General features: G+C 38.1%; 1 protein-coding gene across 34 annotated transcripts in view; it reads right to left on the reverse strand.

The window, feature by feature from the left end:
• The window catches only part of SDCCAG8 (SHH signaling and ciliogenesis regulator SDCCAG8), a 262,440-nt gene that overhangs the window by 122,831 nt on the left and 112,576 nt on the right, over nucleotides 1-27,033 (reverse strand). For all 34 annotated transcript variants that reach the window (XR_010156597.1, XR_010156602.1, XR_010156600.1 and 31 more), the window contains one exon: nucleotides 17,228-17,370. Coding sequence is in view for 30 of the 34 variants with exons in the window: in XM_054674794.2 (XP_054530769.1) it covers nucleotides 17,228-17,370 (143 nt within the window). In the remaining 4 variants the exon portion in view is untranslated. The remainder of the gene's footprint in view (nucleotides 1-17,227; nucleotides 17,371-27,033) is intronic.

Genomic DNA, 27,033 nt, shown 5'->3' on the forward strand with positions numbered 1-27,033 from the left:
TAATATACAATGTAATTTAATATATGGATTTTCTACTCAAAATATGAATTCTAGGAGGTGTTTTCTTCTTCATCTTCCTAAAACATCCTTTCTAAATAATTTCTCTTCATGTGGAGGAAATTTCAAAAATATTGCTTAAGTTTTCCCAGCAAGTTTGTTACTGCTTTTCTGGATATTTTTCCTTTAGTGTAATCTGTGCTTGACAGTACTTTGGTCACCTGGATCCCTGCTTCTGAATAGCAGTGAAACAATCCTGGTAATTTGATCACTTCCATGGTCTGATTTGCTGTATAAAAGAAAGAAGCATTTGCAAGATGCTAGTTTAATAGAGGCTGCTTAAATCACCGTGAAGGAACTCTTCACTCTGAGTAAACTGCGTTTCAAAAACACACTAGTAGCCTTCTTTTGGATAATTTGTATGATACGAACATAAACAAATGAAAAGCACTCAGTTTTAACATCACTTCCAGTCACACGCAGACACGTAAACGCGATACACACATACACTTTTCCATAAACACGCAAGAAAAAGAAACGGGAAACGAAATCATTACTTTTATAAATGGACTAATTCAGGAACTCAGAGAACACCGTTAATATTTACCTGCTTAATGCGTCATTGCTTATCTTATCTTTCAAACAGAAAAACTAGGAAAAAGTTTAGATAGTTTGATACTAACACCTGAAACACAAATTTTACAGGGGAAAAAAAAAACAGAAAAAGAGGCATTGAAGCAATGTTGCCAGGTTACACTACCGAAGAGTAAAGCCGTTTCTAAGGGCGCTGCTAGGTGAAGGCGAAGAGCTGATGTCACTCACATTCTTTAATATCAGTTTTCCTAAAACAGCATATGGACGTAGGATGGAAGGTAAAATATTTAAACTCCTTAATAAAGAACTGACCTTAATTTATCTACATTCTGAATGAGACTTGCAGTTCTGTTTTTCTAAGAACTGTAAATGATGAAAATACTGTAATTTTCTCTGGTTTATTTGTTTTTCTGCCTATATGTTTATGAAGTCTTTTAACGACAGAGGATATTCATTTTTCCACCCCCTTCCTCAATTACCTTAAGGCAAGACCTTCTTTCAGATGTGGAAATATTTTCAGGGCTGCAGGACAAAGAACTGGGATATTTTCATAGAGTTGATCAAGGGGGAAAATGAATTTGCGAGATTCTGTTAAGAGTAAGAAGAGACTAAATGACAACTTTAAATCTGCCACAATCATTTACTAATGTGCTGCTATATCAAATAAGTCTAATTTTTTGACAGCACCAAATTAGATTTATTGCAGAAACTGCTGCATAAATAGCATATGGCTATGTTATACCACCTATTTCAAATCCTGTAATGTTTCCCCCTCCCCCTCCAAAATGAATAAATTGAGCCAAGTTATAAACCTTCTGCAAAAAAAGAAATAGACAAGTTCAAAAGCAGATGTAGGAGATCTGGATTTCTTTGTTAAAGTCGTCATTTTAATACAAACGTCCCAACTCTATACTTCAAGAACCACGACTCCTTAATAAGTTATCAAATTTTAACAGGTCAGTTTTCTCTTTTATTTGCAGAATGAGTTGGTTTGATTTTTGTTTTAAGGTTTTTGGCTCTGAATTATGCTTATATTTTGATGTTCAACCCACAGTTAAATGGGGGAAAAAAGAAGGGCAAGTGACTCTGAATCAAACACAGCTTAAATGAGCTTATGAAAAATTATTAAGTAGAAATGCCTGTATCACATGGTTGCTTTTAGTTTTTCATTTTGTGAAAGACATATGTGGTAGAAAGCATATCAAAAAAATCTTTTCTAATTTTAACTATAGCCTTGATACTGCAAACTTTTTGATGCATAAAATGTATAAAGTGATCATTCCATGTGCCACACTGTATACGTTAGATTGCCAGAACCATACAAACAGCAAAAATCAAGGTTCCATGGTAGCTGGAACTGAAAACTCACAGGACAAATTCAGAGATGGACAATTCTTCCTTTCTCAGTCACTATCCCAATGCCCACCCCCACCCTCCAAGTTTGACACAATTCAACTCAATTTTCCTTTTTGAACAAAGTTTCAGTTCTTCTGTAGATGGGAAAGACATTGCAAGGTCTTATCTCAGACCAATGGGCACACCACTGCAAACATCATGGCACTCGGCTACCCCGCAGACTCCCTCTCTGTGGTCAGTCTTCCCAGCTGCCCTATCTGTTACTGTCTGATTAGTTCTGCTAAGGAGCCCCTCCCCTGCCAGCTTTCGGTGCCATCTGTTCTACACAAGATGGCTGCTGCCCAGCAACCTAACACTGCCCTCCTACCTGGCACCCGGCTACCATCCTTACCCCAAAGTGCTAACACAGGTTCTCACTGCTGGCAGAGTCAGGATTTCATTACTACTACTTTGACAAGTGCAGGGTTGTTTGTAATTTCTCTTTTATCCTGATTTTGATTGTACAACCACCTCCCACTGATTCAGTTTGCTTCAGTTTTGTTGCTCACAGATTTTACTCTCCACATTAATCTCCCTCTGGCATGTTACTGCATCTGTTCCCTTTTTTATTATTAATTTTCAAATTCCCACCATTTTTGACAAAAAGGAGGTAATCTACACTCTGTTTCTGCCCATTTCATTTTCTTTAATTTGGAAGATAAGTATGAAAGCATGCCAAAGAAGTTAATTCTCCGTTAACAGTTTATTTGCTGGCATCCCTCAGCCTTTGTATATGAAAAACAGATAGGAATAAATGTTGACTGAATCACAGCAACATAGTCCCAACCATTCCTGCATTTAATGAAAAGCAAACATATGAAACAGCATCTAAAAAGTTGATTAGTTACGTGAGTTGTCGCATGCTGCCATTCTTTTTCCCACTTTTAACAGATAATTCTTTGTGCAAATCAGTTTGAGTGCAGGATCTGAATTTGGGTTCCTCCACAGTTCTGATCTGGGCTTGATTTTCACTGTAGATGGATTTTATCATTCCTTAATATCATTATCATCTTTCCTCAAACCAAACGTTGTTAACTAATTCAATAGTGAATGATTCCGAACAAATGCCTGACTTCGGAAATAGGCTAAGAATAGAGAACTGCCATCATTGCAACAAAGCAGAACTTACAGAGCCCCTAGGGCACAGAGCTGCTTCCATTAGATATTGTTTTGACAAAGAGTTGATATCAGGAATGGCAAGATAGTTTGCCCTCTAAAGACAAAGAGGATCATTTAAGATGTAGAAAGAACAATATATTACTCTGTGCCCCAAATAGCCTTGCCATAAAGAGCTTCAGTCAGGTGATCATGCCCTTAATTGCTCTAAAGTTTTCTAGACGGATCAATACACTGACTACTCATTAATTTATTTTACCTGAACTCATATTAAAATCATTGGAGCGCCTGAATAGACAAGCTTCAGATTTACAAAATGCTGAATGAGTTAAAATGATTTTGCATACTCATATATATCCTCATAAAATCACAGTTAAGGTCTGTAGGAAATCAAGTACAATAGGGGATTTTCCCCAAGGTGACAAAAAATAATCAGAAATAGAACTAGGACAAGTGTCAAGCTCAAGCAACGTCCAGCCTGGTGAGCCACACTTCAGATGAGCTACCGGGCAAAGGCCTGGTGAGCCACACTTCAGATGAGCTACCGGGCAAAGGGCAAATCCGGAACACTGCCCAAACCACTGCCCAAACCCACTCTGAATGCTTCACCTTGACCGCCTACCACCCCCACCTCCTGCACACATTCCAATAGTGACTTGCTCTTTATTTTGTTTACCTCTTTTGTTCATATGGTTCTAATGGTTATTTCCTCAACACTGGGTTCATTCTTTTGGTAAATCTCCTGGTCAGGGATAGGCTTCTTGAAGTTAGATACAGGAAAGGTGTCAAAGGGATGCCCTGCTTATTCACTGGTGCCCACCCTGGGGAAGGAACCCCTTTGATATTCTGAAAACCAAGCAGCCTGTGGCTCTCCCTCCCTACCCCCCATGGCTTGGTCAAGGCAGGAGATGCTCAGCCCTATCACAGGTGACCCTGCCTGCTGGGGAGAGGCCACACAGAGCCAAGGTGGAGCACAGTCTTAGCTCAGGTAGATGGCAAGCTGCTTCCAAACATTTTCTGACCTGTTTGGTGCCTACTCTCATCTCCCGAGATTGACTGCATCCTTTGCTTGGTGGCTCTAACAGAGTTGCAGCATAATAAAAATGTGTTTACTTGAAGTGGGCCCTGGTCTCCCATGAGACATGGCTTGGGAGAGGGCACTGAGGAGACTGAATATTCCCCAAGCCTCTTACTTGCTCAGGATCCTTAAAATGAGCTTTAATTCCAAGATTTATCCATCAACAAATCACCATGTACTTTGTGGGTATCACGGAAACATTAAATAACAAGGGAGTAATGCCTAATAACTGATGTAAAGAACACATTCACTAGGAGGAGGTGTTTAAGAAGAAACTAAATATCAAAGGCAGGCACAGTGGCACGCACATGTCATCCCAGCTACTTGAAAGGCTCAGGCGGGAGTTCCGCTTGAGCCCAGGAGTTTGAAGCCAGGCTGGGCAATACAGCGAGACTGTGCCTCTAAAAATATATATAAAAGAATGTGAATTAATTTTAGAAATTTACCGGAAGAAATTAAACATCAAGGTGATGGGCTTTTGGTATATTCCTTTTACTTTAAAAATAATATTGGAGAGCAGAACTTTCTTTTAGAGACATACTCTGGCTTAGGGCTACTATGAGAACAATTCTATGTTTTTGCTTTTTCTTTCCTATTTTCATTGAACCTGATGCTCATTGTTGTTGAGTCAGGCAAGTGGTGTGGGCAATACATTCTCGGTTTCCTCTGGGCTTCTTCAGGAAATGAGTTGGCTGCCGCTGCCACCATGCTCCAGGCTGTGGGCCTATGTGGCAGGGGAGACGAGTGCATCCCCAGTGGAGATTTTCATTGCATTCACATTTGGGCTTCACAGAACTGAGAGGAGCGAGCCAGGGAACGTTAAGCAGAACCTGCAAACACACATTTCCTGGCACTGCCTGACTTTCGAACCTCTCCCGCCCCGGGCCACGCTGAGACCAGGGTTCTTAGCCCTTCAAACAGGTGGAGCAGAGCAGGCTCAGGCAGTGTGGTGTCCACCAGAGCAAAATGAAATGCCTTTTCTTTTCTGGCTTTCTGACAGCCTGTTTTCTCTGATACTGGGTGGGGGAAGGAAAAGAGGACGCAATTTAAAACAGCACCAAGGCCATCTATTTCAAGCCTTGAAGATGTTGGTTGCACATATATCCATTTAAAATTATTTTTGACACATTCTCTGCTTAATTTATTCATGAAAGGAGTACAAGAAAAAAATGAGCTTAACTTTGAAATGGAAACTTTAGGCTAAAAATTCTTGAATAAAACTCAGGAGGAAAAAAAAGATAAAGTTCACTGTAAAATAGCAAGAATATACATCAATGTTATAATATCCTCTTCAAATAAACAGATAACGAGTTTGGCTTTTTGACCTAAGCTTGTTGTTATCTTAAGATGAGTTCCCCCCAACTTTTTGTTTTAATTTTCCCAATAATAAAGAGCAAAGGGAACTTTATTCAATGTTTATAGAAAATCTGCTAAACACCCAGTGCCTGACTTGGTGCTGGGGGCACAGAGATGAAAGAGACCTGCTTCCTGGTCTGGGTGCTGAGATTTTACAACATCAAAAGTGTTTCTATCTCAGTTTGAAACAAGCTTTTGCCCTTCATCCCCTGCCTACTCTCCTCCCTCCTGGATGCCCAACCTCAAGCTTCACCTTCGGAGGCTCGGCTTCCTCATCTATAAAGGACTGTTTTTTCTTAGGCTTGCTGGAAGCAGTGAGAAGCATAGCATCTCAAGCTTCTTGTGGTAAATGATCAGCATATTTGTTTTAATTTCTAATATTTTGCAAATAGTTTTTTAAAACACAATAACAATGAATTACTAGAAAAAAATTTAAAAGATACCCCCCCAAAAAAAGCTCATTGATCATGCGCTTGAAAATTGTGACAATTTAAAATTGATATAAAATTTGCCAAATACTTCTGTAGATTCCGGTACTTATCTTGCCATAGACACTAACAAGCAGCCATCATGGGCCACAGCTGGAACAGCACTATGCAGAAACCAAGCACAACACATGTGAATGCTAGAGATTTAGCTGTGCTTCTTTCTTTTTATATTCTAAGAGTTTTCTAAGTAAAACAACAAAGAGACCCTGTTGTTGCGAAGAACTGATGATGCCTCTTTGGACTTATCACGTGTTGACATGGAGAATATCATTTTCCAACATACATGGACAAAAATGTGCGCTTCACTCCCCTCTCTCCACTTGAAATCATTTCTTAGAGGAAAAATCAGGACTTGCATTTTTATTTATTATTATTACTTTTTTTTGGGGGGGGGGGACAGATTCTCGCTCTGTCGCCCAGGCTGGAGTGCAATGGCAATCAAAGCTCACTGTAGCCTTAAACTCCCAGGCTCAAGCAGTCTTCCCAAGTAGCCAGGACTACAGGCACGCACCACCACGTAGCCTCCCAAATAGCCAGGACCCAGGCACGCACCACCACGTAGCCTCCCAAATAGCCAGGACTCAGGCACGCACCACCACGTAGCCTCCCAAATAGCCAGGACTCAGGCACGCACCACCACGTAGCCTCCCAAATAGCCAGGACTCAGGCACGCACCACCACGTAGCCTCCCAAATAGCTAGGACCCAGGCACGCACCACCACGTAGCCTCCCAAATAGCCAGGACCCAGGCACGCACCACCACGTAGCCTCCCAAATAGCTAGGACCCAGGCACGCACCACCACGTAGCCTCCCAAATAGCCAGGACTCAGGCACGCACCACCACGTAGCCTCCCAAATAGCTAGGACCCAGGCACGCACCACCACGTAGCCTCCCAAATAGCCAGGACTCAGGCACGCACCACCACGTAGCCTCCCAAATAGCCAGGACTACAGGCATGCACCACCACGTAGCCTCCCAAATAGCCAGGACTCAGGCACGCACCACCACGTAGCCTCCCAAATAGCCAGGACCCAGGCACGCACCACCACGTAGCCTCCCAAATAGCCAGGACCCAGGCACGCACCACCACGTAGCCTCCCAAATAGCCAGGACCCAGGCACGCACCACCACGTAGCCTCCCAAATAGCCAGGACCCAGGCACGCACCACCACGTAGCCTCCCAAATAGCCAGGACCCAGGCACGCACCACCACGTAGCCTCCCAAATAGCCAGGACTCAGGCACGCACCACCACGTAGCCTCCCAAATAGCTAGGACTACAGGCATGCACAACCATGCCTGGCTAATTTTTTAATTTTTTTTTTTTTTTTTTTTTTTGGTAGAGCTGGGGTCTCATTATGTTGCTCAGACTGGTCTTGACCTCCTGGCCTCAAGTGATCCTCCCACCTTGGCCTCCCAAGGTGCTGGGATTACAGGCATGAGCCATGGCACCTGACCAGGGATTATATTTTTAAAAAGACAACAAGGGCAACAGTGCAGATACTTGGTGTTTTACTCACCCAGGATCCCTGACACCCTTCCCCTAGTAAGAGCATTTCCCCTTACTTAGTGCAACTTTCTTCCCTTATTCCATGTGGTTCTGAAGAGGCTACCAGCCACAGCACCCAAAAGTGCGTGTGTGTGCCCAAGGGTGATCCTAACCAAAGGTTTTGAAATTGGAAGTGAAGGAGCTAGGAAGTCACATTCTTACAGTTTGAAATCAAGGGTATTTCCTTTATCATCAATTTCAGAATGAAAGATGTTTTACTTCATGGTATGAAAGAATCTGAAAGAATTAGCAAAATTCAGATAGAAATTGAGCCCTGTTCTGGAAAGTTAGAATATGATAGCATGCTGGCTCCAGGAAACCCTGAGTCCAGCTGCACCTGGATTGTACATGGTCTAGTTATAAAAATTTATCAATTTCTCCTTTTTGGATTTCAGTTCACCCAAAAAGTCCTGACTCGTATGGATAGGCTGGGAGGTCAAACAATTAACTTCAAGAAAATATCTGTACTAGAGGCCAGGCACAGTGGCTCACACCTGTAATCCTAGCACTTTGGGAGGCTAAGGCAGGCAGATCGCCAGAGGTCAGGAGTTCGAGACCAGTCTGGCCAACATGGTGAAACCCCGTCTCTACTAAAAATACAAAAATTAGCCAGGCATGGTGGTGCCTACCTGTAATCCCAGCTACTTGGGAGGCTGAGACACGAGAATTGCTTGGACCTGGGAGGCAGAGGTTGTAGTGAGCCAAGACCACACCACTGCACTGCAGGCTGGGCAACAGAGCAAGACTCTTGCTTCAAATTAAAGAAACAAATAAGTATCTGTACTAGTTACTATGTGGAAACTGAAAGCCCTGGAAAGGCAGCCTCTATCACTCTCCCCACATGATCTATCCATCATAACAGGTTAACCTAGTGACTCCTCTGCTGTACCCTTTTCTCACTTTCAAAAAGACACAAGTCCTATAGGTCAAGTTGCTGTCTCTCTAGGTCACAGGTCAGATCTTCCCATCTGGATCACAAAAGTAGGTCACAGTATACTACCTGTTTGGTGGACTCTCACTTAGATTCCTGCTCTGAGAAATTCTTTGAAGTACATACATATTATTAAAAAGGTCATTTATGTAAAAGGAGAAATAAGAATTTTTAAGGTTTTGTACTTAGGGCAATCCGAGTTCTAAATTCTCTGGATAACAAAAGAAAGCTTCCTGCAGTAGTTCCCCTCAAGATCAGATACAAGAAAAAAAAATGCAGGATTTAAAAAAATGTGTTTCAGTACATGGGCAAAAGGTATGGAAAAGAATGTCTCAGTAAGCAGTTAATAAGAATCACATAAACGGTAAGAAGTGGTTGCTTTATTCAGCCATATCGTAAATTAACCCAACCACGTGTGTATAAATGGTAGTCATATGAGCGGCATAAGCCACCGCCCCTGGCCTAAGATGAATATATTCTTAACCTCCGAGGTAATACCTATAGCTCTTTACAGATATTTGGACATGTCAAAAATAAATACTTGAAAAATTTCTACTTTTTAATAAAAGCCTCTCTTTCTTCTTGGGTGAAAATTAAGTAAGGGAGTAAAGTAGAATGACAATTGCATTATAATATGCTTAAATGACAATGGCAAATAATGGGCCAAAGGAAACTATGTTTCTTAGGAAAAATTCAAGCCAAAATTCACCGTCACGTGTCAAGCATAAGGGAGCAGCTAACACTTCTTTCCTTTCTTTCTTTCTTTCTCTCTCTCTCACTCTCTCTCTCTTTCTCCCTCTCTCTCTCACTTTCTTTTTTGAGATGGAGTCTCGCTCTGTCACCCAGGCTGGAGTGCAGTGGCGCAATCTCGGCTCACTGTAACCTCCACTTCCCGGGTTCAAGAGATTCTCCTGCCTCAGCCTCCTGAGTAGCTGGGACTACGGACGCGTGCCATCATGCCCAGCTAATTTTTTGTATTTTTATTGGAGGCGGGTTTTTACCATGTTAGCCAGGATGTTCTTGATCTCCTGACCTCGTGATCCGCCTGCCTCGGCCTCCCAAAGTGCTGGGATTACTCCTGACCTCTGGCGATCTGCCTGCCTTAGCCTCCCAAAGTGCTAGGATTACAGGCGTGAGCCACCGCGCCCAGCCAGAAGCAGCTAACATTTATTTCTATTATAAATTCATGTTACTGATTTTCTAAGTTGTCTTTTTCAGAACAACTGCATTAATCCATTTCCCTAGTAATTTACATAGAATTACAGCTTAATGGATAAGGGTACAAGCTTTGCAGGCAACTTACTGGGGTTCAAAACCTGCTTCGATAACATATCAGCTGTGTAACCTCAGATGACTCCTTTCCTTCTCTGTGCCTTAGTTGCCTCAGCTGTAAATTACAGAAAATAAGAGTCTGCACCTTATAGAGCTATTGGTAGGATTACATGAGAAGCTCTCAGCTTGGTTCCTGGAACAGCAGGGGCTCAGCAAATGTTAGCCACTGCTGTTAGCTATAACTCTATTATTTTTTAAAGAGCTGCTACATGTAGCATGGTACCACGCAGATACTAAGATGAATATATTGTTGTTGTTGTTGTTGTTTTTGAGATGGAGTTTTACTCTTTTTGCCCAGTCTGGAGTACAATGGTGCAAACTCAGCTCACTGCAACCTCTGCCTCCCGGCTCAAGTGATTCTCGAGCCTCGGCCTCCCGAGTAGCTGGGATTACAGGCTTGCACCACCATGCCTGGCTAATTTTGTATTTTTAGTACAGACGGGGTTTCTCCATGTTGGTCAGGCTGGTCTCGAACTCCTGACCTCAGGTGATCCGCCCGCCTCGGCCTCCCAAAGTGCTGGGATTACAGGCATGAGCCACCACGCCTGGCCTAAGATGAATATATTCTTAACCTCCGAGGTGATACTTGTTAGGTGTCTGTTTGATCGCTGTGTGTACTGTATTTAACTTACTCTTATGCATACATGCGCACCTCCCAAATACCATCGATTCCCCTACATGGAATGCCCTTCATTCCCATTTTCCTACATCCAAATCCTACCAAAATCAGTAAGAAGTAATCTTTCTCTCTCCCTGTAATCCTCTTCTAGAACCTCCCTTCTGGATCTTATCATTTATCTTACCGACTACATGTGTATTTTCTTTTTCTTACTTTTTTCTTTAATTTTAGAGACAAGGTCTTGCTCTGTTGCCCAGGCTGGAGTGCAGCAGTGCCATCACGGCTCACTGCAGCCTTGACCTCCTGGGCTCAAGCCATCCTCCCACCTCAGCCTCCAGAGCAGCTGGGACTACAGGCGCGCACCACCATGCCCAGCTAATGTTTGTATTTTTTGTGGAGATGGGGTTTCGCCACGTTGCCCAGGCTGGTCTCAAACTCCTGGGGCTCAAGTGACCTGCCCGCCTCAGCCTCCCAAAGTCCTGGGATTACAGGCGTGAGCCACCACACCCGATCTACTCATGTATTTTCTTCTCTTCCCCACTAGCCTGTAAGCTTCTGAAGGGCAGCAGCTGAGGCCTCTTTATCTTTCTATCTCCCATCATCCCTAGCACAGCGTCTTATGACAGAAAATGCTCCATGTAGAATGGGTGAATAAATGGATGAACATTTTTAAATGTACCTGAAAGTCTGTTATGGAAAAGGAAGAAGTTGTTTGAATAATATTAACAGTAATAACCGGAAGAAAGCAGCCTTGCTTTGTTTTCATACATGCTAGGCTAGACATGTTTAGTGAACATGCTTACGAGGCACTTGTTTCAAATGCTGCCATTTTTTTTTTCCCCCCAGAGATGTGGTCATGCTATGTTACCCAGGATGGCCTTGAACTCCTGGGCTCAAGCGACCCTCCTACCTCAGCCTCCCAAGTTTCTGGGACTGCAGGTGTGCACCACAGTACATGGCTTCCACTGTCATCTTTTAATTATGCGGAACTCTAGTTTAAGAGAGTGTGTGTGTGTGTGTGTGTGTGTGTGTGTGTGGTTTTTAAACAGGTACATGTAAGTGAGAGGCCTGGTGCACTTTACTAAACCTACTTGCATTGTTTGTTAGAATGATTATCATTTGATTCTGATATACTTAAACATATATATTTACACAAAGTTAAAAATTAAAAAAAGTGATTATTACAAAATCATAATATAGTATCATAGGGACAAGTAAAATTCCCAATAAAAAATTTTAGCCTTATCACCTTCTTATACTTTGTACTCTGATATATGTGAGAAGATATTTATTTGTATAGCAGTACTGAGCTTGAAAGAATAGTCATACATTTGGAATACAGTCACCATTTTTATTAATGACTTACTGAGCTCCAACTCTGCAAAGTGATGAGCTAGGGGCTCTGAGAAATATAATACTGAAAGACCTCTCCTCCTACTTGAAGAATAACACATTCCAGAAGCAAAAAATAGCAAGTACACAAAAAACTTCCAAATATTAATTCTTTTTTTTCCCACATTTTGCTTTTTCCTCCTTTGAGTAATTCATTTACTCAAATGCCATCAGCTCAAAGTGGGAAGAAGGATTCAAGGGGAGAAGCGCTCCTTTCTGACAAGAATCAATGGGGAGGCCTAGGTAGAAAAATCAGGATTTCAGGGAGACCTTGGTAAGAAGGTAAGATTATAATAGAGCTAGAGAAGAGAAGGTCAGAGGGGTATTCTAGGTATAGGGAACAGCAAATGGAGGGAAAAAGGGGAGCTATGTGTACTGACATTTGTCTGGAAATCAGCAGGTAAGAGGGTTTCATCTTAGATGAAATAAGACTGGAAGGTTGAGAGCCTATCAGGATGACCTCACATGCCATGCTGTCATTTGCCTTTCTCTAATAGAGTGGCACCATGGAACACTGTTCTGTTGCTAATAGAGTATAGCAACAGAGTCAAGGCAGAGGCTTATGAATATTCACTGGGCAATGGTCAGCAAAAGAGACTGGAAGGGTGTTGAGACAATTTTGATAACCTTTGTGAGAGGTCAGCAGAACCTAAGTTACAATGAATTTAAGTGGTGGGTCTGAGGGTCATTTCAATGAACTTTCTGAAGTTCAGACTAAGGAAATACCTTAAACAAAAGATCATCCAAGCAATTTAAATGCCTAATGTCCAGAAATAGGAACTTAATAATGGGTTGTCTTAAATCATTATTAGAATCATTGATTATCAGAACTGGAAGGAAACTTATAAATCATCTAGCCTCACCTCATTTTATAGGTACATAAGCAGGCCCAAAGAGTTAAGTAATTTGTCAAAAGTTGCAAAGAATCCCTGGAGTGAATGCCTACAGAAGATACTATAATTCAGGTTTCTTCAATCCTAGGCTGTCTGGGGACCTCCCCTAAGAAAAGTATATGGTTTTAATTGTTACTGCCCCCCGAAAATACTCTTTGAATCATTCTTCTTTATTCTTTTCTTATATATTCAAAGACCCCATTTCAGTCTTATGGGCTGGTGGCTGTTCTTCCACTGTTCTTTAAAACATGATCCTTTCTATGTGCTTTTAACCACTCCCTTAGCTACAATGAATACCTTTATGTAAAAGGGATCCAGATCTAAGCCTCTAGTCAGGACCTTCTCCTCACACCAAGCCAACATTGGACATCTCCACTGGGGTTGCACAATGAAAAGTATTCTTTTCCTCTGCTACCTCTTTTAAGTTCCTCAGTTGGCTTAACAGATCCTCTAGTCAATTTGGGCTAGAAAACTTACAGTCACCTTTAATTATGTCCTCTCTTATTCATGACTCCAAATACCTTCTGAAGATACTACTTCCTTTCCACTTCACGGGACAGCCACAGCCAAGGGCTTCATTACTCTCCCCCTGGACTATGGTGCTTATATTCTAACTGGGGTCCCTGCCAGTCATCTCTTCTCAACCCATCCATTTTTCACAAAGCTCTTCAATTGCCTTCTTTAAATACATATTTGAATCTGCCATTATTCAAGCCCTCTTGACTTCTTATTTGAACTAAACAGCCTCCTGAGGAGTTGGTACACTTTTCTGTAAAGGGACAGATAGTAGATATTTTAGGCTTTGAGGACCATATTCAACTCAAGTGTGGTAGTGCCATACATAATAAATGAAGAATAATGGTAGCATTTTCCAATCAAACTTTATTTATAGATGTATAATCTTTATGTGTCAAAAATATCGTTTCCCCTTTTTTTCATCCATTTAAAAATATAAAAACCATTCTTAGTTAATGGTCACACAAAAACAGATAATGGGTCAGACTTGACCCATGGGTTGCAATTGCTGACCTTGGGCTAACTGGTCTTCCTGTCTCCTAGATCAACTCTCAAAGCTCACTTTCCACACTGCTCTCTGAGTCCAGCTCCCAACCCAGAAAGTCAATCATGTTGACGCCCCTGCCTAAAATGCATTAAGAGTAACTCAGAATGGGCGAAACTCCGGAGATGGCCCATAAGGCTCTTCTGCTGGTCCCTGCTCCCCTTTCCAGTCTTATCTCCTACCAAACACCTAATCTGATAGTAGAGTTTCTGTTTTCTCCCATCTTTATGTCTCTGTATATATTGGTCTCTCTACCTGGGGTACCCAACCCACTTTCTTCCACTTTCAGAATTCTTACTCATGAACTCACTAATCAAGATTGCTGCCAAATATCTCTACCTCCCTGACTATCCCTTTTCACTGTCAGCTTTCCCTGATATCAGCTTTCTTTGGCTATCGCCTTCACCTATGGTGTAGAATGGGCCAATCCCCCTCCCTATGTGCTCCTGTGGTAATCATCACTTTTATCATTGCATTGTTGTCACAGTCTATTATATTTGCATATACAGATGTAGCTTCTTTACTAGAGTATGAGCAATCTAAGGGTAGAAACTGAGTTTCATTTTTTCTCTCTATGCCTAGGACCAAGCAAAGTACTTAAAAGATAGTAGGTGCTCAATAAATATTTGTTGATTAAGTGAATGTTACACTCACCCATTTGGGTCCTTTAATTAATGCTAAATTTCTATTTTCCATTTTTTTTTTGAGACAGGGTCTTACTCTGTCACCCAAGTTGGAGTGTAGCGGCGCAATCACAGCTCACAGCAGCCTTGAACCTCAGAGTTCAAGTGATCCTCCATCCTCAGCCTCCTAAATAGCTGGGTCTATAGGTGCACCACCATGCCTGACTAATATTTTTTGTTTTTTTGTAGAGATGGGGTCTCATTGTGTTGCTCAGGATGATCACGAACTCTTAGCCTCAAGTGATTCCCGTCTTGGCCTCCCACAGTGTTGGAATTACAGGTGTGAGCACTGCGCCTGGCCTCTGTTTACCATTTTAAAATCCAATAAGGAGAAACACCAAAAAAGCGGTAGGCTATTTTTCTTTTAGGTTGATGTACAGATCTCTACTACAGTTTTTAAATTTTCTTTGCCTCTAAAGATTTGGATCCTTATTTCATCATTACTTTAAACATGGTTTTCATATTCAGTTTTAAACTTTGTTTAGAATATGCCATTTGAAGTGTTTAAGTTGAGACTGTGTGGTAAGGTGTTATCTGCGTGGGAGTTATGTATTTCAGCTGATCTACACTGGAAAAGAACGACACAACATTTCTCAGTCACACACCTGAGTATACTGAATCAATAAAGTATGGTGAGGGGTGGCAAACTTAAAAAAAAAACCAGAAAAACAAAAAAGTACTATATATCAGAAATAGCCCAACAACCAAATCACATTGTCAGTGCAAAGGGGAGATATACACAGTTCCTTGCATTTCTAATTGTCATCTTTAAATTTATGAATGTGGATTTTATAAAACATGAATATAGACTAAGCATAAAATGCTTACAAAAGAGTACTGCACTTAGAAAATAATTTTTATTTCCTGTAAAACTACGTTTAAATTTTAGTAGAATTGGTTTAAATAAAGCTCAACAAAAAAAAAGCTTTCTATGGAACCAAGCAAAACCGTTTTTCTTAAGAACAAAGGAATTAGTTACCACTCGTCCATTTTCAGCAGTTGCTGCATCTTAATATGCTCTACTTGCAAGAAATTGATCTTGTCAAACACTACAAATTGATACTACACGGGAAAACTCTCTACGGACTTTGACTTCAGAAATTAACTCTCTGAATAAGACAGAATGGCAAAAGGGGCAAAACCAGCATTAATATTTATTTACTGAAGCTCAGCCACACTGAGACATTAAAAGCTGTCCTATTTCTGAGGTTTAGCAGTGCTTAGCACACAAATGGTTGGTTCTGAATAGAAGTCTGACAGAAAAGAAAAACAATTAACATTACCATGATGAAGCTAAATTCTGAAACTTCTAAGATTAAATAGCCACAGGAATTACGCTAACGTTATGTTCTCAGTTCTACAATGACAATAGTTTAAATGAGCATTAAAAGAACAGTTATTATTCTGCAATATTAAGCAATTTTTTTCTCATATATGTGTTTCATCTATTAGGATTTCTTTCTAGATACCATACATGTATTAATAATTTATTTTCTTTCTTTGCTTTCTCTTTCTTTCCTCTTTCTTTTATTGTTTAAAAGGGAAGATGTCAAATCATTTGGAATATTATCATAACAAAATGTTTTATACAAGGTTTGATTTTAACAGAACCAGAGGCATCTTAACACTCACCCAAAACTTTGGGAGGTTCACCAACCTCTAGAATATTTTTTTCTCCAAACGCAGGCTGTTCAAGTGGTGCTTTTCTCCATCTGTTAGCATACCGTGCTCAGAATTACATTGTCATATTTAATGTAAAAGGGATCAGTCCCCTTTCATAGTTTAAATTCAACATATTACTATGATTGGAAGACCAATGTTTTTCTAATTTATAAACCAAACCAAATATCATGAACTTACATGTTTATTTAAACAAAGTTCTCTCTAAAAACTGAAAAACTCTAAGAACTGAGCAACCCCAAAGGCTTGATGTGAACACTGCAAAATCGTAATAAAACTCAAAGTGAAAAGAAACCACATATGATAAAGTGAAATATCTACTTTCTGTTTTGAATTTTTCTTTCCATGTGTGTATTTATGTGTGTGTGTATGTGTGTGTGTGTTTTTTTCCAATGCAGCAAATTCACAATGCTTACAACCTAAAGAGTCTTACTGTAATTTAGGGCCGAGCTACATATTTACTAAAGTTGATGACAATGATGATCACATCACAAAATCTCATGATGGAAATGAAGTAATTTGAAACCTCAATGGTGTAAGCCTGGTTATAATAATGATTTGAACATGAGCAGTGCCAATCTATTTCATCTCGAAATTTTACACCTCCTTAGGATGCAGATTCCTTATTTTGTATCAGTTCCATTTCAATTTGCATCTTACAATTTATTTACTTTGTCTCTCTCACCACTGACAGTATTTTATTATTTTCCTAAATGAATTCCTCGCATCCTTCAATTCAAGATTTTTATTAGACGTAGAATTAGCAGAAGAGGTAGTAGTGGTGGTAGGAGAAATATGTCATTTCGCTTATATTGATAGAGAATCACCTAAATATTTGAGCATTGTAGATGAAAGGTTTTGTAATCTATCAGTAATTCCCTGCCACACTTATCATTCACATGTCTGGGTGTTTTGCTTACCACATCTCCACTTTTCTTAATATGCCTGAAAGCTATGTGTGAATTGAATGACTAAGACTAACTCTAACAACTGTTTGGAAGCCTGTGGCAAAAATCAGTGGAATGAAATCGGTGCTATGGTGCATAATGGGATTAGGGAGTACCTGGTGAGGTGCAGTTGGTGCTCGGATTCGCCCAGCAGTTCTGTTAGTCTCAGGCACTCCACTCTGGCCCGGGCTGCCTTCTGCTGCTCCTGTTCCAAGTGTTGTTTGCTTTCACCCAGTTCTATTCTCAATTTCTCTATTTCCTTAGGTAGAGAGAAGGGGGAAAAGCATCCATATAAAATACATGCACTTGAATTCAAAATTAGCTCATTTTTATTTTTTGCCACGAATTTCAATGTGATAAAAAATTATTAGAAAATTTAGGCTAGCTTCCATTTTATGACAAAAGGAATTAGCACATCCAAAAATGCACATGAATGAGGTTTTATTTTGGATTGTAAAATGAAATCTAATTTTAAAAATGAAATGATTAAATGAGAGTAGTCAAAGTGGATAATTGCACTTTCATTCTAAGAGTCGTTCCCTTTAAAAAGTAATATTTACTTAAAATACCACTGCCTTTAAAATGTAACATTTTTGTGTGAGATTCAATCAGACACATGCAGTGATTTACATCAAGTATGTACTTTTTATTCTAAAAGATAAATTAATGGCTTCATTTGGGTGTTTTGAAACCCAAATTAAAGGTAAAATAAATAATTTAAGAGAGATATTCGAAAAATGTGAGGTGTAAAAAATGGCAGGATTATGATGTTCAATATTACTTGGAAAAAATAATCCAGGAAAAAAAAAGCATGAGAAATTTAAGCATTGAGAGTGTATGAGATTTCTGAGCTAAAATAATATTTCCATTTAAATTTGCAATTTAAAAAGTCAACAAGAACACTCTAAGACAAATATGAATATATAAAATTTATGAAGGTTTATTTTTTGGTTTCGGGATGAAATTATCCTTATCTTACTGAAACTCAAATATTTCAAAGCAAAAATACCTTATATAGGCCATAATTTTAAATAATTTATATATTAAAGTAGAAATATTTCTTTATCAATAGAACATCTGTAAAATTAAGCCAAAGAATAAAAAAGATGAACCTTTAAAAATATTTAGGCTATTAAAACAAGAAAAAAAAAAAGAAAGGGCAGAAACATTTTCAAATTCAGCAGAAAGCAAGAAGCAAATTTGATACAGAAAAAATTGCAACCTCCTTTTGGAAAACAAAATCATGTGTAAGTAGAGGGATTTAAATTTAGTATTTAAATAAACTTCCAAATTTCCTCATGTCCTTATTCAATATTCTGAACAATCTCCAACTACATTTGATACATCATGGAAGATAAATTAAATAATTCATTTACATTTTTTCTTGTATTCATAACAGCATAAATATTCAGTTTATCTCCATCAAAACCATACATTAACCAACAATAACTTAGTACAGTTCTCAAATATTGGCTTATTTGAAAAACTATGAAATAATTGTATCATTTTCATTCAGTGTAGATTTTCTGTATCTTTCAAATTGGAATACTAAGTTAAACTGACTTATTTCTTTAAAATACTGTGTTATTAAAGTTATACCCATATATTTCCAATTTCATAATTAAATATAATTAAAGAGATAAAAATAATAAAGACTATTAAATTTGTATTGTTTAACATGTATAAAATTAACAAAAGCAAAGAAATACAGAATTGGAATTATAGCTTAACTTTAGAACTTCAAAAATTTATTCATTAATTTTCTTACACAGTCCTATATGTAAGAAACTATACTAAATAATATGATGAATTCAGAGTTCCCATCTCTAAACTCAGTAGTTAATAATTCATCTGGGTAAATGAGACATAGATACACAAGAAGACTATCAAAATGCAAAGCATATAAAAACACCAACTGAGTTATAGAGAAAATTCATGCCTCAGTAGCCAGATGAGGGATATATTAGCATGAGCAAGAAAAGTGAGAAAGAAGTAAGGGCACAAAAGCTCTGGAGTGATACTTTAGATCACATTATGAAAGCTCTTTAATTGTAGATTAATAACGCTACATTTTTCTTATAGATAATAGGGTGACATTAATGGTTTAAACAGGTATGCAATATGACAGAGGTTGAGCTTGAGAAAACTGGATCAATGTGTACAATCAGTTTAAGGTGGCAAAGAATGGCAGAAGGGAGACCATGAAAAGATAATTGCAGTATTCCAGACATGAGGAGTGGAGGGACTTAAAACAGAAATATAAAGAGAAAATGGTGATTTTATGGAAATAAAAGGAGAGGAATCAGAAGACCAAAGATTACTCCGGAATTTTGAATTGAGAGAAGACAAAAGAATGACAGTAATAGAAAACGTATAAAATTCAAAACTTTTTTAAAAAGAAAAGATACAATTTTTGTAAGCACTATGCAACAATAACAACGTATTTTAAGTACAAATTAGCTGCTTTCTTTTCCTCATGTAATAAAAAGTCAAGGGTTGCGTTGCCAAAACAGTCCAAACACAGAGGTAAAGAACATGGGTCTAACAGCCAACACAAATCAGGGCTCCAGACACAGCTCTGGCACTTTTCTGTGACCTTGGACAAGTCATTAGACTATTATACAGTTTCTTCCTTCTAAAATCGGAGTGATAACAAGCTTCTAAAGCTGTTGTGAAGATTAAATTAGGCTAGGAATACTTAGCAGAGTACATAGCAGCACATAGTAAAAGCTGAATAAAAGACAGCGAATATCATTATTACTGATTTTTCCCTCTGTCTTTCAAGAACAGCAAAGTGACAAGAAAAAATGACCCCCCTAAGAGTATATGACTATCTCTAAAGAGTTCTCAATTTAATTCATAAAACTTCCCCCTTCTCAATGAAGCAGTATTTTGGTGAAAACTGAATAAAACTTCATCTATTGTAATTTCAAAATGTGAAATGCATTTTTGTTAGGAAGATGGAAAATTACTGCCTGCTTCTGATTATCCATGCCAGTGAAAGAGCTTATTGGTGCAGATAATCAAAATCAACAAATAATCTAACCAGCTGGACCAGGGCTCAACACTTACTCCCTGAGTCAGGAAAATCTGCCATGGCACCAAGTCCAACCGTTAGAAGAGAAATCTCTTGCCAGAAATGCCATGCTCCCACTGGCAGGATAACCCTTTGCCTCACCCAACTAGGTCAGGGCTGCTTCCCTGGCTGTATATAGTAGCTTGGGGATGAAAGACCAACAACAGCCATAGGCCAATTGTACATTACTCTCAAAGCACCCTATTAACCTGCATGTCTACAGTGCAGTTTGATGTGGCCATCTTTTGGCTAACTGGGCAAAGGCAGGTCCAGATAGCTTTACACCTTATCAAAAGGTATCTTTCAATCATGACTATAACCACCAGAACAACTCAAAGTAGAAACTGTTAAAAGTGGTCACTGCAAGAAAACAGTACTGGGGATCGAATTTGGAAAAGGGAGACTTGATGCTGTTCATTTATATCCCTCCACACTGTAGGAAGTTTTTTCTTAATCATGGGCATATATATGTTAACTTTCTTTTTATTGTTGATTAAATTTGCCCATCAAAGTAATGCACCTAATTTAAGTCACATAGTATTAAATGGCTCATAACAAGGAACAGCAGTGCCCATGGTCTGCCTCCCCGATTTCAAACCTAATCTCAAATGGCATGCACCATTAGTTCTTCTGATGTTTATCTTCATATTTTTAAAAGACAAACTTATACTGCTATTTCTTAAGTTTTCAATATTAGACCTTTCTTACATGAAGAAGGGTGACAATTTAGGTCTCGCACCACCCACCCTACATACCCACCTCATGCTCCCATATAATGATTTTGGTTAAAGCATTAGTCAGTAGTTCATTTACATTATAGTGATTATGAAAAATCTGCTCACTGCTGAGACAAGCATTATCTTGTTTAAATTAATTTTCTTATGTATCATTTTATTATTTCTAGAATTGTCTAGTTTTTTAATAGTTTGTTTTTCTAGATAACTGACATTTTCCCCCAAATATTCAAACATATCTGTTAAACAACCATCAATAATTTTTTTTAAATAACAACACATATTAGATAAAGTGTATGTTCTTTTAAGAACTGGATATATCCTTCTTGGCACCTTATGTATGGCCTGGTTGATCTCTATCTTGTGTCAAGCCTTCCCTATGCTCTTTTAGAGTTCTCTGTTTTCTGTGTCATAAGTCATCATGTTTCTCAATTTATTCCCTTTTTTGGTCGAAGTACAATCTCCAGGTAGCTTTAATAAGAAAAGGTACACAAAAAACACATTTTCGAGTATTCACCTGCCTGAAAATGCTATTATTGTATGCATACACTTGATTGTTTGGCTGGGTATAAAACTCTATTTTGAAATTAGTTTTCATTCAGGATTTTTAAGAACTATTCCACGAAAATCCCTAGGCCATCCTGATTCTTAGTACTTGGTCTATGATTTACGTTTTTTTCTTTCTGGAAACTTTTACAGTCATCTCTTTTTCCTTGTCATTTTGAAATTTTGCAATGCTGAATCTTGGAATGGAGCTGTTTTTCATTCCTTGTGCGCAGTTTTCAGTGAGTCCTTTTCAATCTGAATGCTTATTTTTTTCAGTGTGAGGATGTTTTCTTCTACTATTTTAAAATATTTTAATGCCATACACTTTAGCTCCAGGACATTAGTTGTTGGATTGATTATCTCATTTTCTTATATTTTCCATCTCTGTCTTCTGATTGTAACTTCTGGAAGATTTCTTTGACTGATGACACCTCATTTTGAACATTAAGAAAATTTTCTACCCATTTTGTATTTCTATGAGCTATTTCTTGTTTTTATTGACACTTTTTTACATAGCATGCTAATTTTAATCTATGAATATAATATTTTACCTATTAGAATATACAGTATTTAAATGTTTTCCTTTGCTTATTATATGTTGCCTCAGTTTCCTCCACATTCCTTTCTTGTCTGTCTGATTTGGACTTTCCATTATGTTGTAGGTTTTCCTCAAATACAGGATAATACTTGGCTATCCTTTTATATTTAAGAATGAGGCAGTTAATAAACGTGTGGGTTTAATAAGTTTTGGGGTAATATGATAGTTTATTTAGACTGTTGTTCAGCAAATATTCACTCCCATCTCCCTTCCACTGAGAGTGGAATACATTATGTCTCCCCAGGGACTTTGGGCTTAGCCATATAATTTCATTTGGCCAGTGGAATTTGCATGGCTATAATGTAAGCAAAAATCATAAATAGGTTTATGTTTAGCTCATGTTCTGGTGATTAACCATGAGAAGTGTATGCACTGGGTAGCCGTTGCCCCTTCGGCTTAGACCACAGAAAGAATACATGGAGATCAGACCCAAACCCCAACCATGGCCCAGACAATGCACAACCCACGACCTGAAGCAGAAACACCCAGTCAAATACAGCACAGAACAGCCAAAGCGTACCTGACCTTCAGACTCATAAATATAAACATACATGATTGCTGGTGCAAGCCACTGAGTTTTGTCAATATAAAATTATTACTTGAAAGGAATAAGGAGTGTTACAACTATACATCACCTTAGAATTTTATTTGATATTTGAAACAACTGCATGAAACATATAGGGCAGGTATCTCTGTTTATACATATAAGAAATTTTCGGTTGAAGACATTGAAAATTGTCTAAAGCAGTACACTCAAGCCTTGAACCAGATCTTCTGACTTCACTGCCTTCACCACATCGTACAATAAATTATGCAGTTGCTTTCAAACATTTTTTTGGCCAAGATCCATAGTAAAAAATCCATTTTAAATCACAATTCAGAGACACACACACATATAAATGTAAGAAGCATTTCAAGAAATAATATTAACTCTTACTATGTGTGATGTGCTCTGACATTTCCTATTCCATCTTATTTTATTCTACTTCTTTTATTTTATCTTATCTTATATATATATTAAGATATATATATATATATGGCTCCCAAGTAGCTGGGACTACAGGCATGTGTCACCATACCCAGATAATTTTTTTTTTAATTGTTAGTAGAGACAAAGTCTCGCTATATGGCGCAGGCTGGTCTTGAACTCCTGAGTTCAAGCAATCCTCCCACCTCAGCCTCTCAAAGTGTTGGGATTATAGGCATTAGCCACTATGCCTGTCCAATTCCACTCCTTAAAAAAAAACATTTCTTGCTTCAATCTATAAAATTGATTTCACAATCCTACAATTTGAGAAGCATTCTGTACTTCAGATAATTAAAATATATTTTTACATAAATTAAGTAGAACCAAATAAAAAGTTTCATTAAAAGAAATTCTACTATACATTTTTCCTGATTTCCTAAGAAAAAAAATCCAAAGAAATGAATGCAAAACCTATTTGAAAAATTATATAACATCTTAATTCAAAAGGATAAATTTGTCTGGAAAGAAAAAGAAGCATAAACTATAATACCTCAATGGTAGTGATTTATTCCTGCTAGTAAACATTATGTGACTTAAAAATTATTTTGCCATCTTTAATATAGGGTGACTTGTTTGTGTAACAGAAGATGAGAATGGGGAGAAGAAAAATTACAGAACAGTAAGAAGACTAGATCCAAAAATCCTCACAAGTTAAAAGAAGGAACTGGTGGATTTGAGGCTGACAAATTTTGACAATGTGAATTTATCACTTAGAAGCCAATGGATGAATTCAAAGAATATATTTCCAAAAGTAAGGTAGTACATAATACTGAAAATTGAAACATATAATCTATCACTTGGGAGAAAATAATCATTTCTATAAAGTTCGGTGTGTGTAAAATATGAACTCATTGGAAATTTAGTATTTACTAGTTCATACTTTTATTAACTTATAGATGTTAAGATTGATTTTGTCAAATCATTAGTAAATTTTTGTCTAGAGCTGCACTAGCTTGCTTTGGCTATTTAAATTTAAGCTAATTAAAATAAAGAATTTAGTTCCTTACTTGCATTAATCACAGTATAAGTGCTTGGTATCCACATGGTGATTCCATGGCTACCATATTGGAAAGTGCAGGTATAAAATATTTTCATCATCACAGAAAATTTTTTGGCATAGCACTGGTCTAGAATATAGCAAAATTTATTTCTAAGACTCATTCTCCAAGCTAGACACTTGGGGAACCAGCCTATGTGAACAAAAGGATATTATAAGTAGTAACTCATTTTAGAAACAGCCAAAAATGATTGTCCTCTTCACTGTAGCAGATGCAGAAGGTTGCTGATACCATTCTAGAAATCCTGTTCACGGTTACCATTGTTGATTGCACATAACGCTGACTTCATGCTTTCATTGTGGACTTAATAGTAACACTGATACCAGCTATCATTTTTGAGTGCTTACCATGTACCAAGCACTGTCTTAGCATTTTATATTTTAAAATTCCATTCTGTGTTCATGACAACCATATAAAAATAAGTATCCTATTCCTGTTTTACAGATGAGAAAACTGAAGCTCACAGATGTTAAGTAACTTACATAAGATTATACAGTGGCAGAGCTGAGATTCAAAACGGAGTTAGTCTGATTTCAAGTCCTATAATCTTTCTACTACACCATATTGTCTCCCTAAACAATCCTAGATACAAGAGAAAATAAAGAGGAAATGACACAGTCTGCCTTCTAAAACCTCTTGGCCTATAATGTGACATAGGTGGAAGACACAAATAGCACAGAGACAAAGGAGAAGATACAACCCAGATGACATGGGTCAAGTATCATGCTACCAAACACAAGGATCTCAATGTGCAAAGCCCTGGGCCTGGTTCACTCTGAAGAAGCATTTCTGCAGGAGACTTTAGGGCTAGTGACTTGAAGACTTCCTGAGGTTTGGATTTGTTTAGCCTCAAGTCCCACTGTCTACACCTTTTACAACATGATGAACTCCACGCCAGCCTAAGAATCAACGTGCAACTTAACCTTTCAGCCTTCCCAATAAAATATGCAACATTTTTGTGGAACTTTTCAGTTTTCCAATTGCTTCCAATGTGGCTATTTAATCAATCCTTACTCTAAGCAAATATTCTTTAAGGAATTTTAAGAAACTTTTTTTTTCTTTGCATAATGTTAACAGAAGTGGCATCAACTGATCACTTAAATTCAGAAGCACTTCCTCAGAGCTAACGTAGCTCTCAGCCAAAACAAGTGTTCAAAACAGATGAAATGGAACTATGGCAAGAAAGAAGTGCCTTTCTAAAAGTATGTGTCTAAAGAAGAGAAGAATTTAAGACATCTGATATGAAGCTGACTGTATTACATTGCGACAATACAGCAGACTTTTTGACTAAGCCAAGTTTACACCACTGTTCTGTCATGCCAGGAGATTCAGTGGCAAAAGAATCATTACAACTCTGCGGTCAGTTTACAAAAATGAGTTCAGGTGATATCTCTACTTTTTTGGGACAGGTTTAATAAGACTTTATGTTTGCTAAAAGTGGAAAAAAAATTGCTTTGCACTCTTATCAATGTAAGTTTCTAATCATCACAGACAAAATATCAGGCCATTCCTTAAATCTGCAATTTTTTTTCTTTAAAATAATATAGGGCCTTTTCTGCCCCTAATCCTATCATGCTTTTTCAGTGTTCTAAATGAGTAAAATATTAACAATGTTCAAAGTATTGTATGCTGACATATTTGCATACATAGATAGAGATCTTGACTTTTTATGTCTGCTGATGCTAGGAGCAGACATAAAAGGTGTAAAGGAACATCAAGATAGCCCTGGATGAGGGAAAAATCTGAAATAAGATGTGATTGTTGGAAAGCTATAAAAGAGAGGTGATACATTTTTCAAATGATGCATTGCAAAAGAGTTGTTAGGGTAATGTGAATATCGCCAAGAGTAACTGGGAGAGGTAGATTCAGATTACAGATTGAAATGGATAAAGACAACCCGAAATTGTGAGCAAAAAGAGGTGAAGTGAAAAAAGACAATGTTGAAATAAATAGAAAAGTCTTAAAATAATGAAGGAGTCAAATATATAAATCTCCTAATTATTGACCACACCAGTTATCATCTGTCAATGGTGTGGAGTTTTAAAATTGTCTGACAATAGGTTTTGCATTGGTTCAATACCAGAAAATGTATCAAGAGCTGAACTATAAAAGACAGCCACCAATCACAATGTTAAAAACCTACCACTTCAGAAGCACACCTGTCTCTTGCCCAGGTTGTATCCTTCATTTCTTACTTTTAAGGTCCCCCGTTTCTGCTCTTGAGTTTGATGTAAATGGCTCTCAAGAGATGCAATCTCTTATCACCCTGCTATGTGGTACATTTCATCCTTGTCTTCAAACATTACCATCATAAAATCAGATGGTTCATAGTTACTGCAATAGGAACATATAGTAGAGTTGCAACATGTAACAGAAAGAGATAAATGGAAGAAGTATGGGAGACTCCACCCACCATTCAACTCAATGAGTGAATGCCTTGGAGTGAGCATGAAGAGTGAGACATGAATCCACTGAGCCCTTGGTCGGTCACAGTACATGTGTACCTTTCATAGTATGACCATCTGACAACACTATGTGGTAATTTCATCTAAGAAACACGTATATTTTTCATACAAAGCACAAACATTGCCAAACACAAGTCAATTTGTTTATCGACTCCCCATTTGATTCAACAGCAATCTATCCCAACAATGAAAGTAAAGTGATACGGGTTAAAATCTTTGAGATAGGGTATGAATGTCTCCAATGTGGCAGGAATAGATGGCTCTAAATGCACATAAAATCAATACAGACAAATCCATGTAGACCATTAAATTATGAGGAATTTATGAGATTTTTTTAAAGTAATTTGGTCACATGCAATATTCAACCTTTTAGGCTGAACTTGGAACATAACCCCCTCCTGAAATGTCACTCCACTGG

Source organism: Pan troglodytes, chromosome 1 (assembly GCF_028858775.2).
Source record: "Pan troglodytes isolate AG18354 chromosome 1, NHGRI_mPanTro3-v2.0_pri, whole genome shotgun sequence".
Taxonomy (NCBI): Eukaryota; Metazoa; Chordata; class Mammalia; order Primates; family Hominidae; genus Pan; species Pan troglodytes.